Genomic DNA, 18589 nt, shown 5'->3' on the forward strand with positions numbered 1-18589 from the left:
GGTTTTGCTAGTAACTGACTCTGGTGCATTAATTTCTTGAGGTTACTTTTTTAAAAATGGATAGCTATAAAACGTACTCAGGGTTGTATTTCTACTGAAGTAGTCTATCACACAGTTGCTTTTTAACTAACCAATCATTATTTATTTTATTTTTTTTAAAGGGGACAGCTATGACAAAAGAAACAGAGGTGGTCTTATCGCAGCTTTTACTCTCTTAATTCCAGTTGTAGGAGTACTAGGATTCCTATACAGAAGAGGTATGTGTAGCATTACCTAACTGAGCTTGACATGCTTCAAAATTATGCTGATCTAAGGTTCTGTAGAATGTATGAAAGTTTCTGATCATGGGATGTGTTGTAAATACAGTAGTAGAAACAAGTACCACCTAGGCAAAGGCTAATAGATTTGAAGGAACTTTCTTGCACTTGGACGCTGGGCTCTGTATACTGGGAAACACTGTAGTTTGTATTTGCATGTTTCTTCCTCAGACTGTTTCATTTACTGTGTGTATCTATGGCTTCTCCCATTCCTACCTGAGAGTGCTTTCACTGCCTTTTTTGAGAGCATCATGAAGATGCTATCAAGGTCAGATTTCTTGTTGGGACAGGCTCTTACCAGGGTTGTTGAATACCCAAGTCTAATCTGAGAACTCAGTGTGCTCAACTGATACGTAGGGACTTCTGTGCCTCCTGTCAGCCTGTATTGCCATCATTTTGGAGTTCTAGATTTGTTTCTTGGTTCATCCCTACACTGAATTCGAATATCTTTTTTTGTAAATCTGACAGCTTATTCAGAAATGGTAATTTTAGGCTGTCATTGTGTATCTCTTGCTGCCACCTTTTTAGGTTAATATGTCAGATTGTATTCTGGCTTGAAAAAGAGGTACACACGATCTCTTCTCTTTGTGTTTGAGAGAGTCCCAACCAGGAATACATTGCCTCATCCTAAGAGTGCTCTACGTGGAAAATTTCTGTTGGTTTCCAGGTGGGGTCAATACTTGGGGGTGGCTGCAGGGTGAAGAGCATGGGATGCATCTCCTGTCTGGGAAGGACTGATTGATGGTATTCTGGAGGGAGCCTCTGATCAGACCATACATAGATGTACATTGCATGTGGACCTTTCCTGATCATTCTCCATTTAGTTTCTGTTGGCATGGAATCACAAAATAAACTAGGTGGGAAGGAATCTCTGGACGTTTCATTCAACTTGCTGCTCAAAGCAGGACCGACTTCAAAGCTAGATCAGGTTGCTCAGAGCCTTGTCCAGTCAAACTTTGAATAACTCTAAGGATGGAAATTCCTCAGCTTATTTCAGCATATGTTCAAGTGCTGAATCACCCTTGTGGGGAAGGATATTTTCCTTATTTCTCTTAGGCTTTTGCCTTTTGCAACTTGCAGCCATTGCCTCCTGTCTTTTTGTTCTGTACTTCTGAGAGGAGTTTCCTTTGTTTTCTATGTAAATTAATTGTAGACTGCAATTAGCCATTCCCCTAGCCTTCTTCAGGTTGAACAAACCCAATTCTCTCAGTACCTCCTTGCATAGCTCCTGCCCTCTAAACATCTTGGCGGACACTTGCTGGAGTAGCTTCAGAATGTCAGTGTTTTTTCTTGAATTGGGAGCCTAAAACTAGACACAATACTCCACATGTGGTGTCACAAATACTGAATAAAGGGGAAGAATTATTTCTGTCGATGGGCTGACTACACTTCTACTAACACAGCCCAGTATCTGGTAGGCTTCTACTGCAAGGGCATGTTTCTGACTAATGTTCAACTCATGGTCCACCAGGGCTTCCAGGTCCTTTTCTGCAGAGCTGTTTTCTAGCCAGGCATAGCTCAGCCTGTACTGTTACATGGGGTGATTTCAAGAGGTGCAGGACTTTACATTTGCCTTTGAACATCACATCTTTTCTGCCAGCACATTCCTCCAGGTTGTTGAAGTTCCTCTGAGTGGCAGCCCTGCCTTCCACGCCTACTCTCCCCAGTTTGATGTCATCTGCAGGCTTACTGAGGGTGCCTTCTGTGCCCTTGTCCGTGTTGGTGATGTTGAACAACACTGTGCTTGGTATCAACACACGAAGAATGTCACTCATAACTGGCCATCAGTTAGACCTAAAACGATTCAGCTACTTCCCTTGAAACAGCGAACATTTGACCATGCTAGAAAATAAACTTGTTATGCCTTGGTAGGATGAGCACTGCACAGGTATAATCAAACAGAAGATGTGATTTGCTGATTTAACTACAAGACTCAGAATCCTAAATTGCTAAGCTCTGCTTTAGATTTGGTGAAATGTGTTCTGACTTCTTGTTGTTGCAAGAGGCCCATTTTGTTGATCTTATTGGTTGTCTTTGCCCCAAAACAATATTTCACTCTCTTCTTTCTTCAAGTCAAGTATTCAGTTGCATGTCCTAAGTTAATTTTTTTTTAATTTGGGGGGGGTGGTGTGTGTGCGGAATGGATGGAGGCTGTCAACTAGTTTCCAAAGGCACAAAACTTTATTTCTGAGTAATTTCTCCAGGTATTCCATTTGTTTTGGTGCAGGTAGAATTAAACGTGGAACAGGAAGAGCTGCTCTGAAGAGCAGTCTGCTGCATGGCTCAGGTAAGAAAGCTAGAGTGTCACAAACATGTGGAATTCAGACTATTGCTTTAATTTGGTCTAGGCTTCTAAATTTTTTCTCTGTAGCAGTATAGTCTTTCATTTGAGAGGTAAAGGAGTAAGTTTTGTTTCAGGCCTTAGTTGTTTTACATAGCGTAGTTATTTTTTCCACATCATTGCAGGCCTGTCTTCTCCTTGTAACTTCAAGATGAGGGAAGGAGACAGTCAGTGGAAGAACTTCTCACCTCTCCATTAGTTACCAGTCTGCTTCCCACCCATTATTTCTTCACGTGATGCCGTTCTGCAGGCAGTACAGATTCTCAGCGTTGTCTGCATTCCTGTCTTCCTGTCCAGAACTCCACTTGTGCTTCTGCTGTCCATTCTAATCCTGCATTGTTTTCCTGGGGTGTGGGTGTTTGTTTTTTGTTTTTCATTTGGTTTTTTTTTTTTTTACTTCTTTAATTTGCAGCAAGATTGTTCAATTCTCTGGCTTCTGGGTCTGTGTGTTGGGGGCTGGGAATCACTCTATACAGTGAGCAGCTAAGGAAGGGGACAACTCCTTTAGTCTGTGCTCCTTTCACAAGGGTGAATGAGGCTAACGTGTTTCAGCTTTAACATGTATGCATCTTGTTGCCAGGACCACTGTGGTCTGTTCTTAGAAACCAAACTAAATCAGCCCCTAGGCAGTCAAGCAGATTAGGGAGAACAGGGGAAGACTCTTAAAAACTACTTTGTTGTGAAGGTCACCAGACCAAATACTGTTTTGGTGGGGAATGGCCAAAGCTCCTGCCATCAGATACGAGCTCAGTGCCCTGTTGGAGTGTTCTGGTGTTGAACTAATGTGGCTCCATGCGGGATACTCAGTCTGGTATCTTAGATGAGCTGCTGGAGTTAGCGTAAAGCTGGAGCAGGATATTTCTTGAACTGCAAACTACTATGTCAGCTTTGCAGAGAATTTCTGTATATTTAATTTAATTTCTTAAGTTGTTCTTTAATTTCTGAAGTTTCTTAATGTTTTTATGGGTTTGGAGGTTATAAAACATGGTCCTTGGTTATGGGCCTGGAAGAGATGCCACAGGCAGGGAGACAGCACTATGAAAGCAGGGTTTGGGGTTTGTTTGGGTTTTTTTCTCCCTTTCTACCCCCCATGCCCCAGCATATCAAAGCCTTACAAGCTTTTTAGCAGGATTTTGGATAAAGAACTTCATTTTTCTTCTGATATTTTCATACATTTGTTAAAGCTGTAGTTCTAGCCCGTGGTTCGGAGATCACTGAAGTCTAGAGACTACGGATGGATTTGAAGGTGAAAAAAGGAGAAGGGTGGGAAGAAAATAAAAAGAACAAAAATCTCTTCCTTTTGGTACTGCACTTAAATTTACTTTAGAATGGCCCACGTTTCTATTAGAGTTTCTTTAAGGTCTGCAAAGAGAAGGGGTTTAAAGTCACAGTGTTAGTGCAACACATAGGTGAAGTAAAAAAAGGAGATGTGGATTCTCTTCTCAGCTGTCTCTGGCTTTTTATGGCAAATCTCTGCAGCTTTATCTCCTTAAGTAAACCCACTTCAGAAAGATTTTGTAAAGCTGTAAGCATAAGTATACATAATGTTGGTTATGGTCTGGTACCTTAAGTGGTTGCTGGAGGGAAGTTGAAATTAATTGTGAGTTCTTCAATAAAGTGTCATAACATACTAGTTATCAGGAGTATCTGCTAAAAGTGTTATAATTAAACTGTCACTTTAAGGCTGAGTTGCATATTTTGCAGACTGTTGTGCTACCTCCATACACATTTCTAAAAAGGATTTCTGTTTGCTTGCAGCTACATCTTCACAAGCTGTTGATTGTGAGAATGAAAAGTCTGAAGCAGGTAACAAGTGAGATGGTGCCCTAAACAGGGGAACATGAAGGGAGGAATTTTGCCCATGGCCTTTCGCAGTCCAAAACTTATTAGCATGTTCTCAGTGCAGAGTTTACCATTCCCCTGTTGGTATAGAAAGACCTATTGCCTTAGGAACAGTAAATGTTGATGGGTAGATCACTAGATGAGAAGTCAAAAAGACCTGGATCCTTGTGTTTGTTGAATGGTACGTAACATTGCAGAGGAGGTGGTGTGCTGCTGAGCTCTGGACAGCACAGAGCAATGACATATGCTGGTGTGGGGAAGAAGCGATGGAATGTGCTCCTGAGGGACTGTAGCTCTTCTCTGATCTCTTTTCAGGTGAAGAATTGAACAAGGAGAACAGTGCCCTGAAAGACAAGCAGACAGTTAACAGGGATGTAAATCAAGAAGGTAAGTGCCTGTTCTGTGGAGCAGTCAGTGCTAATGACCCAGTGGGAAGACTGGCCAGGATCCCTTGGAGTTGAAGGCTCAGAGCAACTGCTCTGTAATGCTTCTCAATGGAGGTATTGGGGGGGGATTGTGCCATGAATCCTGAACATCTGTTCTCTGTGCAGGAGTTTCAGGAGCAAAGTAAACCAGCTTTCAGGCTGTAGTTAAGGGTAGAGTGAGTCTTGTGGTTTTACTGCCCTTGGAAATAACCCCAGCAGAGCATACGGACTTGAAGGATGTGTGTTTTGGAGATCATTTGGTTTAAAAAAAAAAAAAAAAAAAAAAAAAAAAAAACAAAACCCTAGTCAGAGTGAGATGAGAATACTAGTCAAGTAGCAGTCCCTGCTGAAGTGCTGGCTTCTGGTCTTCTGGTTGACGCTGCCTGTTGGGAGATCTCTGCAACGGGGCCTCCAGTCCCCCAGTGTGTTTACATGAAGCACTTAAGTGAGGAGGAAGAGTTGATGTGACCAAGAGGAAGCTTTGCCAAGAGGAAGCTTGGTTTGGAGAGATTGCTGCTCTGTGAAATGGAGTCAGGCTGTCCTTCATTGTCTCTGGTGGAAGACGGTACTCTGTGTGCATGTGTGTCTGTCTTAAATCTCCCTGACATCTGCTGGAAAGGCAACGCAACAATTCAAGCAGTCAGGAAGATTTCTGGGCAGTGTCAGGGACAGCTTCTTCACACAGACTACCAGATGCTCCAGCAAGGACTTATGTGTGGCTGTATCTGCTGCTCCCTAACAGGGGAGGACTGGATGGGGATGTGGTCACGAATGGCTGCCTTGGCTGTAGTGCCCAAGAAACAGCTCCAGATCCTGAGAGGAGTGAGGAAGGTAAGCATCGGAGTACAGGCCCTGCGCTTTCAGAGAGCGCTTTCAGAGAGCAAATTTCCGCTTATTCAGGAAGATGGTAGGCAGGATCTCATGGGAGACAGTTCTGAAGAGCAAAGGAGCTCGAGAGAGCCATCAGGCCTCTAAGGAGGACTCTCTCCAAGCATGAGCACAGGCCATCCCCACAGTCCAGAAAACAGGCAGGCAAATCAGGAGGTCAGCTTGGCTAAGCAGGGAGCTCCTGACAGGGCTCCAGTGCAAAAATTGCTTACATTAGACGTGGAGGCAGGGGCAGGCAGTTCTACACTGGAGGAATTCAGGAACACTGCCAGGGCCGATAAGGATGGTGTCAGGAAAGCCAAGGCTCAGGGAGGCTTGAAACCATTGTGGGATGACAAGGACAATGAGAGCAGCTTCTACTGCTAGGTTATCTGTGAAAGAATAAATGAGGAAAACGTGGGCCTGTTGCTGAACAGGGGATTGATTTAGTGATATCTGATGCTGATGAAGTATAGGCTGGATGAGCAGACGGTGAGGTGGACTGAAAACTGGCTGAATGGCCGAGATCAGAGGGTTGTGATCACTGGTATGAATGCTAGTTGGAGGCCAGTATCTAGTGTTGTACCCCAGGGGTCAATACTGGGTCCAGTCCTCTTGAACATCTTCATTAATGATCTAAATGCTGGGACAGAGTATGCCTTCAGCAAGTTTGCTGATGATACAAAACCGGGAGGAATGCCTGACACACCAGAGGGATGTGGGGATGTGTTGCCATCCAGAGGGACCTCGACAGGCTGGAGAACCATGCTGGCACAAATGTCATGCAGGTCAACAAAAGGAAATGCAAAATCCTGCACCTGGGGAGGAATAACCCCATGTGCTGGTATATGCTGGGGGCCAATCAGCCAGAAAGGCAGCTTTTCAGTGAAGGACCTGACGGTCCTGGAGGACAAGAAGATGAGCATGAGCCAACAACGTGCCCTTGCAGCAAAGAAGGGTATCAGTCTCCTGGGTTGCATTAGAAGGAATGTTGCCAGCAGTGTGGGGGAGGTGATCCTTCTCCTCAACTCAGCACTGGTGAGGCCACACCTGGAGTCCTGTTCTGGGCTCCTCAGTACAAGGGAGATATGGAGCTACTGGAGAGAATCCAGCAAAGGCCATGAGGATGATTAAGGGACTGGTCGTGGTCCTGGGCAGCCTGCTGTAGTTGAGCGTGCTTGAGCAGGGGCATAGGACAAGATGACTTCTAAGGTTCCCTTCCAACCTCAACCACTGTGTGATTTTGTGATACCATCTCTCATACAAGGAAACGCTGAGAGAGCTGGAACTGTTCAGTCTGGAGAAGAGGGGACTCAAGGGGGGTCTCGTCAATGTGTATAAATACCTGATGGGAACAAATGAAGAAGAGGGAGCCAGGCTTGTCTCAGTGGTTGCCCAGTGACAGGACAAGAGGCAGCGGACACCATCTAAAACGTAAGAGGATCCATCTGAACATCAGGAAATGCTTTTTTGCTGCCAGGGTGACTGAGCTCTGGAACACATTGACCAGAGAGGCTGTAGAGTCTCCATCCTTGGAGATATTCAAAAGCTGTCTGGACATGATCCTGCGCAGCCTTGTCTAGGTTCATCTGCTTGAGCAGGGGGGGTTGGGCAAGATGACTTCCAGAGGCTCCTTCCAATGTCAACCATCATCTGATTCTCTGATACCAGATATAGATAAGGCTGAGATACCGAGTGCTACCTTTGCCTCCATTTTTGACAGTCTCTGTGGTGTTTTTACCTAGAGGTAGGTTCAAGGAGGAGAGGATCTGCTAGTAATGGAAGAGGGTCAGATCAGGGATTTCTGGAGAAACCTTGGCCCAAACTAGTCCATGGGATCTGATACAAGGGTTGCTATAAGAGCTGGCAGATGTCATTGTGAGGATGTTCTTCATCACCTTCAAAAGTCATGTTGGGGAAGATCTGTGACAGCTGGAAGAAGGGAAACATTGCAGCTATCTTCCAAAAAGGCTAACAGGTCCATCTGTGGAACTGCAGGTCAGTCAGGCTCACTTTCATCCCTGGGAGAATCATGGGGCAAGTCTTCCCGGAACATGTTTTTGGTCACAGAAGAGAGATGGTGACTGGGAATAAGTGTAAATCGCAGTTGACCAAGTTGACAAGCTTTTTTGGATGAAATGACTAGATCTGCAGATCAGGGGAGAGCAACGGGTGTCATATGCCTTGACTATAGCAAGGTTTCTTATGCAGTGTCCCTCAGCATTGTTGGAGTCCTAAGTTGGGATGTCCTAGTATGGGTGAATGTCTGTCTACATGGGTAGAAAACTTGCTAGACTGTCAAGCCTGCAGGTAGTGGTTAATGGGTTGTACTCCACATGAATGCCAGTGGCAGGTGGAGTACTGCAGAGGTCTATTTTTTTGGTGACCTGGACAAGGGAGAGAAAATAGTGTCACTGAGTTTATAGATGACAGCAAAATGTGGAGTGCAGTCAAATCAGTGTGAGAGCGGGATTGTCATTTGGAGGGAACTGGAGGGGTAGAGGCCTGCGTGAACCTCGTGAAATTCTGCAGGGGCTATGCAGGCTCCTGCACCTGGATGGACCAACGCCCTGCACTTGTGCAAGCTGGGCCCTGACTGGCAGGGGAGCAGCTCTGCTGAGAGGTACCTGGGAGTCCTTATGGGCAGGACGCTATGAGTCAACAGTGCTCCCTGGCAGCAAAGGCGGCTGATAGCATCCTAGGCTGTTTTAAGGTGCACTTAAGCCAGTGGATTGAACAAGTGGTTATTTTCCGTTACTTGGCACTTGTAATACTCTACACGTCATTTAACATCTAGTTTGTGGCCCACCCAGTGCTGGAAAAGTGCTGATAAATTTGAGCAAGTTCAGCAGAACGCCACCAATGTGGTCAGGGACTGGAGCACGATTCCTCTGAGGAAGAGGCTGAAGAAACTGGACTTGTTCAACCCCAGAGAAGAACAGGCTTTCAGGGTACCTAACAGCAGCTGCCAATATCTATGGGGATATCGATAAGAAGGCTGAGCCAGGATGTTTACTGAGGTGTATTAGCACGATATGAAGGTGATGGTCCTAAATCGAAGCAGGGGAGATTCTGTGTGGCTATGAGGAAAAAGATTTCTGCCTCTAAGCATAACTAATCACTAGGATGGTCTGCATGGAATCATCATGGAGTTTCTACCCTTGAAGGTTTTTAAGACCTGACTGGAGAAAGTCCTGAGCAAACTGTCTAGAACTGAATGTTGACCTTTCCTTGAGGAGGGTGTTGGGTTAGACACCTCCTGGGCTTCCTTGCCAAGTGAACCCGAGTGATTCTGTGTGTCTTATGAATTGTAGCTGGTGACTCATTTCTAAGCAGTTACTGATACCGCCGTGAAGTTAAGCAGTGAGATACACTCCGGAGCACTGTAGCTCTCCTATGATCTCTTTCAGAAGCCTCTGCCATGCAGAACAGCACCCTGACATCTGAGTGTGCAGTTAACCATGGTGTAACTGAGGAAGGTGAGTGCCTGTTCTGTGGTGGGGAGCTGTCCTGGGGGAAAGGTGTTGGCTTTCTGGTGTTAGCTGATGATGTTGGCAACATGTTGAGTTGTAGCTAGTAACTCGCTCTTAAGCAATAGCCAGTAACTTGAATCTGAGCAAGGCAGGGGACTGTAGTTGTCTTCTGATCTCTCTTCAGACACCTTTAAGACGGAGAACAGCAGCTTGCTGGCCAAGCATGCAGGTGACCATGGTGTAAATGAAGGAGGTGAGTGCCTGTGCTGTGGAGAGGTCTTTGTTCATTGTGACTTTTGGCTAACGTTTCTTGGTCTGAAGTTACGGGCGGCACCATGGGCGCCGAGTACCATCTGTGCTTGGCCTTTGCAGGGTGTGGGAAGGGATCATGAGGCCAGTGTGGAGCTGGGTATGGAGGAGAGAGGGGAGGTGTTGTATGATGGCCCCATGGGGGTGGGGGATGTTGGTCAGGGCTATTATTGATGCCAAACAAATGGCCCAGCTCTCAGTCAGATTACTCTTGATTCATCTGGGCCAGAGAGGGGGAGTGTTGTGTGCTCCAGGATTGTCTGAGTATTGCCTGTTTTCTTTGCAGAAGTGACCCAGGATGCGGAAGGTGGAAATGGGGAGCACCTGAGCAACTCTCCCAGCTTCAGTAAAGAAGGTATGTGAGGGTGAAGCAAGTTCCCCGTGTCTTGGGAGAGTGTGCAGACTGGCATGGAGGCTGGGAGTTGTAGTGCTGGGCCAGGCTGTGTATGACCCTGACCCTTTTGCTCAAGTAGGAAATAGAGTGGGAATTATTAGGAGGGAAGGGGTGTGTGTGTGGTGGGCACATGTGTGTGTGATGTGTGCTAGGGAATCAGATGTTTGTGATGGAAGTGTTCAGAAGACTGATTTAGCCAGCTTAAAACTGTAGGATTAAAGTTTACTAACATTCATTAATAACACACCTCTTGCTCATGCTTGCACTTTTACTTTATTTCATGCCTTAACAAGTGGTAAAGGCTCGTAGTGGTTGAGCTGTCAGTAAGGCAGTATGTTTTTGTGTCAGTAGATTTCTGAACTGCAATTCTACCTTTTTAATTATGAATGCTGTTGAACATCCTATCAAAGTAGAGAGATACTGTGTAACACTGAAGTTGTTTTTTTTTATTGCTTAGGTGTGCAGCTGTGTTTTCTTTGGTCACTAAGAATGGAGAGTTTACTTAATTTGTGTTTTTCTTGTGGTTTGTTGTTTTTTAAACCTACATGGACATGGTGAGCTGGGAAAGCTCTTCTAAATAAACAGACCAGTGGGCCTGAGGGCTGACACATGGAATGAGAAATCTGATTTTTACCCTGTATGGGAGAATAGTTGATCAACACTACATCTTATGGTTATTAGTGAAATTCAGGCTGCAAAGATACAATGTTTTGCAACAATTGTTTCATATTCCATGAATTAATTAGAACCTTTACGCAGTCATCAGTTCTGTATGCTGCATTTACTATGAGGGCATAGCAGGCCTCTGTTTATGTGTCTCCAAAGCTGTTTTGCCCTCTCAGTCTATTTTCTATGGTATGTGTGCAGACCAGTGCATCTGTGAGGTCACACAGCTGCTTCTTGGAGTACAGCAACATGGAGAATATCAAAACTCAGATTAGTCCTGTCCCAAATCTGGTAACAGAAGAATATAAGGGCTATCCTCTAATAAACTGCACAGGCAAAGGCTTACATTGGTCTGTCATCCATCCAGACCAGAATACCGTTTCTGTAGAATTTTTCTGGAGTAGAGGAAGCCTATGGAATGCTACCTGGTTTCACTCTGGTTACTAATTAATTTCACACAGTGATTCCCAAGAAGTGTTAAAGGTCAAAGGTTTGGAGCTGAGATCATTGACTTTTAGTTTATAGTGAAAAATCTTACTGAGGCATCTAAATGTGGCAAAGAACACAAAAGGGCCACGCCCTTGCGAAGAGAGCAATTACTACACTCTTAAGTTTGGCTTCCAAAGCACGTAGTAGTATTGCAGAAAACCCTGCTGAACACTTATCTGTAGAAAAATCCAAAGTTCCTATCTGTGCAACAGGAAGGTTCCAGGCAGAATAGTTGAAGCTGTAGCACAGTGCTAGATCTCAAAGTCTCTGGTCTTCGTGACAGCCGGGTGGTGGAGGTAGAAGTAATTTCCCCAACCTAGCAGATTCAGTGGCAGCATGGAGAAGTGAAATCAGCTGTCATCAATAATCGTGACTTTCTCAATTCCCAAGGAATATAGTTGAAGTGCACGACCTACTTAGAAAGAATTTCACTGGAGTTGTGTAAGAGTTTCAGAAGTAAGACTGTAGGTAAATATGTAATAAAACTTTCTCATTGCTGGTGTGTCTGCAAAGCTTACACAGACTAAGATGATACTGAGAACCGTTGCTGAACTTTGAATCCATCTAATGACAGCAGTCAACTTATCTGGGTTTGAGAGACTTGCTGTAATTTACCGTAGTTCAAGCATGCTTTACTCTGACTCTAGGGAGCATTATCTTTCCTGTGGATGGGTGAAAATTGTTCCATGGCGACTGTAACTTGTGGGATGGCTTGAGCCAATCTGGCCACTCACTATCACTGAAAGTGGAGGTCTTGCTCTTTGGACCAGCTCTGATGTTCATCACACCCCTCTGTGAGCCAGTTTAACTACCTCATGTTAGCAGGAAACTGACCCAGCAGAAAAATCTGGGTGGTCTTCTGCTGGACTAATAGATTAAATCTGATCACTAAGGGCTTTGATAAGTACTGGGCTGACATACTGGAGGGGATGGGATGCTGGTCAGTGGTGGATTCAAAGGGAGAAGGAAGGGCAGGAGACAGGGAAAAGGGCTGGGGGGGGGGCTCTCGCAGTGATAGCAGGACAGGCTGAGATGCGCATATGAAATATGCGTTGCATAAAGCTGTTACTTTCTCACACCGTAAAGCTTTGCTGTGCTTTCAGCATGCTGTAGAACAGCCGTAGTTTAACTGAGAATGAGTCTGGTGGTACAGGGCATGAGCTGGTTTCCCAGAGCTGAAGCCTTTGACAGTACTGGCTGTTCTACATAGAACATAGCTAATTTAAAAGTACTTGACAAATAAAACATCTGTGTTCAAGGAGTTCTGGACGATGCTCTTAGTCATACGGTTTAGTTTCAGGTAGTCCTGAGAAGAGCAGGGATTTGGACTCGATGATCCTGATAGGTCCCTTCCAACTTGAGATATTCTATGATTCTATGAAAGGTTTTGTTTTCAAATTTATTAACTGAGTCACCAGAAACTTCTTGGTTTGAAATTTTTTGTCTGACTTAAATGTTTAAAAAGGAAATTTGTAGTATAAGCCAGTGTATATCAAAGCATTTTTGTTTGGTAAGAAAAGAAGTTTGCAGATTGATGGAAAACAATTTTCTTTTCCTCAAAAGAAAAGGAAAAATGTTGTTTTGTCTGTCATACAGCCCTTAGTTAAGTGCTGTAAATATGGGTATTTCATACTGGTTTCTGCTTTTTGTGTTGTAGATCAGTGTTCTCCAAACTTTTTTGATTGTGCACCACATCAGTAAAACATTTTTGAACATACACACCCAATTTATGTATATTTATTTATAAATTATATGCATGTGCTACTGTACTCAAGTATTATGTACATTATAAAATACGCACAAAAATAGAAATTAAAAAAGGGTGAAGTAGGGATGATGTAAACAGCATTTTTAATGGTGAAAAAATGTTTTCTTCCTGTACTGCAACGGATTGCGTTGCACATACCCCACTTCGGAGACCACTGATGCAGATAATCCATTTAAAGATTCTCAAAATGCACAGGAACGTGTAAGCTAGTGGCACCTTACCGCTGCAGAGTTTTCTGTTCTGCCAGGTTTGATTCTTCTGTTGAATTACCAGCCAAGCAATCACATTCAGATATTTGCTGAAGACAACGTGGAAAAGAGGGAGGGGGGTGGGAAGTCTCCGAATGTGAGAAAACATGGATGAGTGAAACAGTGGGAAGGAGTTAAGACTGAGTATAAGAAACTGTGATGACTCTGTGATGCAGATGAAAACTGCTGGTGAAACTGTCATGAAACAAGGAAACAGACTTAAAACAGGACTGTATAGCTGGGGAGGAAGCTGTGGTAATTTGTAATAACTGAGTCAGATCCTGTAAGTTGCCAAGGAGAAATACTGACGATCAAATGAAGTAAGTCAGTGTATGATTCCTGGCCTACATGACATGCTGCTTTGCAAGGGTTACTTACTTGGCTAAACTGTGCTCCCATGTCATGCTTAAGGGTTTAGCATCTGAAATAGTTATGTAGTTACATCATGTCAAGACATCAGATATAGCTGTGCTTTCCTTGGTGCTGTTTGCAAGCTATGTGTGGACAGAACTTTTTGCATGTTGTGGGGAGTGTGAAACCTGATGCCTATCGCCATAGCTCTAAAATGAGAGGAGAATGCTAATTTCCTATTCAGGTCCTCTCACTGCATAGACACAAGCAAACCGCTGGCTGGCTTCTCAATCACGTTCTTGAGTCTTGTCATCAAGCTGGCGTAAGTCAGCCGTAGGCAAAGCAGTAAACCTGCTTGGATTTTAAGGATACAAATCATAAAAATACTTCAGGCCTATCCAGGAATCTTGTGAGAACCAGACTAGGGAAATCTTCCTCATTGTCTACAGAGATGAGTACCATGTGTCACTGTATGCTGTTCTCCTAGACTGCCTCGGGGTCTTATCCTAGGTTGGAGTGATGCTGAGCTAGAGACTAGTGAAAGGGAGCAGCAGTGCTATCAAAATAGGAGCAAAGACTGAATGACACAGTGTCCTGTTGGTTCACCTTATACTGTTGCTCTGTGTGCACCAAGATGGAAACACTGATGTAAGTGGACCTTGTGTATGCTTTATTGGAAATCAGCCTGGTTAGAGGTTAATGCATGTTGCATGCAGTGAGTTAAGTTGTGCACATAATCTTGAACTTGATGGGTTCTAACTTCCTGCGCTGTAACTTCCCTTTGCCTTCAGTTTCCTTGCTTGTCAAATAAGAGCTCTGTCTGCAATCCTCAAAAGAGAAAACTCCAAAAGCACCTGGCATTACTGTGTGGGAGAAATAGCAGCAGCATGACATGCATGTGTGGTGCACAGCTGATACTAAGATTGTATACTTGAACCTTTGCATGAAAGTGGTATCTTTGCCTAGTTATGTGATCTAAAGTCATGGAGTCAGAACAGCCTTGTTGGTTACCAGCTGCTTAGCCGGTGGCTGGCAGTAAGTGATAAATGTTCTTAACTTGCTCCAGTTGCAGAAGAATGTGTCTAGCCATAAACAGATAATTTGGGTAAAACAGCTAGTGGCTATCATATACCACAGGTTGCATAGCTGCTGTAATTGGATTGTTTTGGATCATGTGACAATGTCTTAATTCATCTTCACACTTTATTAGTATTTAAAGCCCGCAGTATTCTTGTATAACTAGTTCAATTTCTAGAAGAGAAGACATAATAATTTACTTGTGTGCTTTTCTTTTGCTTTTGCTTCAGATCTTAAATCATAAGCAAACAATGGAAGAGAAGTGGTAGAATTCAACGGCGAAGGAGATGCTATCTTTTCTCTTGGAGGTTTTCCATAAGCACTGAAGTCATCCATGAAGAAGTGCTTTGAAGACTAGACGAGCTGTTTCCAGTGCCTATTCTTCTTTTCTCAGAAGGGAAATAGGTTGAATAATGGACAAAATCTTTGGTATTGTTTTGTATCTGTTTTTAGCAAACAGTGTTCTACTTACACAAATTGCAGGGCTAAGGTCTTTTTTATAAATGATATTTGGAAATTAACAAAGTCACATCCATTGACGTGAATGTGGATAAAGCAAAACCTAACCAGCTTTCTGTGCAACTTTGGATCAGTACGTTTTTACAGTCAGAAGAAAGACGGCTCATCCTTCAGCCATTCCAGATGGATGGAGGTTTGCATTTGCTAGTCTCAGTTCTCCAGCTGGAACTCAATGCTCCAGACAAATATTCTCCAAGATAGCTGTCTCCTGGAGTTGGTAGAACACTGCTGTTAGGCACCCCCGCAAAGCCTACTCTTTTCCAGGCTTGAACAAATACAGTGCCTTCAGCTTTTCTTTACAGGGCAAGTGCTCTGACCATCTTGGTAGCCCTCCACTGAACTTGCTCCAATTTTATTGATGTCTGTCTTCTTGAAGGAGTCCAAAACTGGATGCAGGATTCTAAATGTGTTCTAATGTGTGCCGAGTAGAGAGGGATAATCACTCCCCTCAACCTACTGGCTAAGCTCCTGTTAATACAACCCAGGATGCTGTTAGCCACCTTTGCTGCCAGGGGACACTGCTGGCTCACATTTGGCTTGCTGCTTACTGAGATCCCCCTGCTTCTTTTCAGCAGAACTGCTCCCCTGTCAGCCAGACCCTGGCTTGTACCATTGCAAGTGGTTCCTCTCTCCCAGAGCTTTGCATTTGTCCTTTTTTAATTTTAACCTGTCTAGGTCTCTCTGACAGCCCAGCCCTTTAGCATGTTGACTGATTCTCCCCAGTTTGGTGTCATCTGCAAACTTGACAAGACTGCACTTTACCCCCTCCTCCAGACCACTGACGGAGATGTTAAATGGGACCGGTTCCTGCACAGACCCTTGCAGTACTCTACTTGTCTCAGCCATCCAGGAAGAGTACGACCTGTTAGCCACTACCATCTAAGCCCAATTATCCAACCAGTTCTTTACCATAGAATCATAGAACAGCTTGGGTTGGAAGGGACCTTTAAAAATTATCTAGTCCAACGCCCCCTGCTGCGGGCAAGGACATCTTTCACTAGATCAGGTTGCTCAAAGCCCCATCCAGCCTGACCTTGAACACTGCCAATGATGGGGGATCCCCAGCTTCTCTGGGCAACCTGTTCCAGTGTCTCACCACCCTCATCGTAGAAAATGTTGTCCTTATGTCCAACCTAAATCTATCCTCTTTCAGTTTTAAACTGTTGCCCCTTGTTCTGTCACTACAGGCCTTGGTAAAAAGTCTTTCTCTGTCTTTCTTATAAGCCCCCTCTAGGTATTGAAAGGCTGCAATAAGGTCTCCCTGAAGCCACCTTTTCTCCAGGCTGAACAACCCCAACTCTCAGCCTTTCTTCACAGGAGAGGTGTTCCATCCCTCTGATCATCTTCATGGCTCTCCTCTGGACCCACTCTAACAGGTCCATGTCTTTCTTGGGCTGGGGACAATACTTCAGGTGGAGTCTCATAAGAGCAGAGTCAGGGGAGATAATTGCCTCCCTTGACCTGCTGGCCATGCTTCTTTTGGTGCAGCCCAGGATACAATTGGGTTTCTGGGCTGCAAGGGCACATCGCCAGCTCATATCTAATTTTTTGTCCACTGGTATATCCAAGTCCTTTTCCACAGGGCTGCTCTCAATCTATTCATCCCTCACCCTGTATTGATATTGGGGCTTGTCCTGACCGACGAGCAAGACCTTGCACTTGGCCTTGTTGAACTTCGTAAGTTACACGTGGGCTCGCTTTTCAAGCCTGTCAAGGTCCTTCTGGATGGCATCCCTTCCCTCAAGTGTATCAACAGCACCACTCGGTTTGGTGTCATCTGCAAACTTGCTGAGGGTGCACTCAATCCCACTATCTATGCCATTGATGAAGATATTAAATAATATTGCTCCCAGTGCAGACCCTTGAGGGACACCACTCATTACTGGTTTCCACTTGGACATTGAGCCATCGACTGTAATTCTTGGGACGTGACCATCCAGCCAATTCCTTATCCATCCAACAGTCCCTGTAGTTTGCCCATTCAAGCCATAATGTTCTAACTTGGATATAGAAATACTGTGGGAGATGGTGTCAAAAGCCTTGCTAAAGACAAGGTATAAAAATACTTTCCACTCATCCATAAATCTAGTTATTTCATCATTATAGAAGGCAGTTGGGTTGATTAGGCATGACTTACCCTTAGTTAAATGTATGCTAACTGTTCCCAAACATTTTCTCCTTCATGAGCCCAGAAATGTGTCTTAAGTGATCATGCTGCATGATTCTCCCAGGGACGAAAGTGAGACTGACCAGCCTGTAGATCTCCAGGTTGACCTTTTGGTGCTTTTTTTTTAAAATGGATGAACCTTTTCTAGTTTTTCTAGTTAGGGACTTCCTCAATCTCCATGACTTTTTAAAGGTTACCTGCACTCACAGTGACATCAGCCAGCTCTGATAGCACACTTGAATACATCTGATCAAGTCCTGTGGACTGGTGTGGATCAAGTTTTTCTCAAGTAATCCCTGACTTCTGGTAGTTTTTCTTGAGCCCTTTGACTAAGCACAGAGCCTGTGAGACCTTGTTAATGAAGACTGAGGCAAGGAACACATCAAGTAACTAAGCCTTCTCTGTCTGATATCCTTAACCCACCCCCCCAATTCAGGAATGGGCCTGTATTTTCCTCCTTTATTCCTTTACAGTTAAAGTAGCAGCAGATGCAGCTCTGGTTGCTCTTGATGTCCTTTGCAAGTCTAAGTATAGCTGAGCCTTGGCTTTCCTGACACCATCCTTATCGGCCCTGGCAGTGTTCCTGAATTCCTCCAGTGTAGCCTGCCTGCCCCTGCCTCCACGTCTAATGTAAGCAATTTTTGCACTGGAGCCCTGTCAGGAGCTCCCTGCTTAGCCAAGCTGACCTCCTGATTTGCCTGCCTGTTTTCTGGACTGTGGGGATGGCCTGTGCTCTTGCTTGGAGAGAGTCCTCCTTAGAGGCCTGATGGCTCTCTCGAGCTCCTTTGCTCTTCAGAACTGTCTCCCATGAGATCCTGCCTACCATCTTCCTGAATAAGCGGAAATTTGCTCTCTGAAAGCGCAGGGCCTGTACTCCGATGCTTACCTTCCTCACTCCTCTCAGGATCTGGAGCTGTTTCTTGGGCACTACAGCCAAGGCAGCCATTCGTGACCACATCCCCATCCAGTCCTCCCCTGTTAGGGAGCAGCAGATACAGCCACACATAAGTCCTTGCTGGAGCATCTGGTAGTCTGTGTGAAGAAGCTGTCCCTGACACTGCCCAGAAATCTTCCTGACTGCTTGAATTGTTGCGTTGCTTTTCCAGCAGATGTCAGAAGTTCTCTCCTAAGTGCCAGAGTCTGTGAGTCAGAGACTTCCTCGAGCTGTTTATAGAAGCCTTTACCTCCTTCCTTACCCTGATCTGGTGGTGCTATAGCATGCTCCAACCATGTTGGTCATCCTTACTAGCCTTTCCTGGGATCATGACCCACGAGCTCTCAGCCAGCCTGTCACCTGCTCTGGATCATACATTCACCATACATTCAACCCACTCTT

At 44.7% G+C, this 18589-nt stretch overlaps 1 protein-coding gene across 8 annotated transcripts in view; it reads left to right on the plus strand.

Annotated features, from left to right (window-relative positions):
• CD58 (CD58 molecule) overlaps positions 1-18589 on the plus strand; it is a 72646-nt gene that overhangs the window by 16130 nt on the left and 37927 nt on the right. For 3 of the 8 annotated variants that reach the window (XR_003924171.1, XR_003924172.1, XM_030019570.1), the window contains exons 4-10: positions 162-257; positions 2545-2604; positions 4417-4464; positions 4816-4887; positions 9203-9271; positions 9450-9518; positions 9861-9929. Coding sequence is in view for 5 of the 8 variants with exons in the window: in XM_030019570.1 (XP_029875430.1) it covers positions 162-257; positions 2545-2604; positions 4417-4464; positions 4816-4887; positions 9203-9271; positions 9450-9518; positions 9861-9929 (483 nt within the window). In the remaining 3 variants the exon portion in view is untranslated. Of the gene's footprint in view, positions 1-161; positions 258-2544; positions 2605-4416; positions 4465-4815; positions 4888-9202; positions 9272-9449; positions 9519-9860; positions 9930-10425; positions 10575-13977; positions 14139-14797; positions 15139-18589 lie in introns of those variants that run through there. The other 5 variants (XR_003924173.1, XM_030019571.1, XM_030019569.1 and 2 more) reach the window with 5 other exon arrangements.

This window comes from Aquila chrysaetos, chromosome 7 (genome assembly GCF_900496995.4).
Source record: "Aquila chrysaetos chrysaetos chromosome 7, bAquChr1.4, whole genome shotgun sequence".
NCBI lineage: Eukaryota > Metazoa > Chordata > Aves > Accipitriformes > Accipitridae > Aquila > Aquila chrysaetos.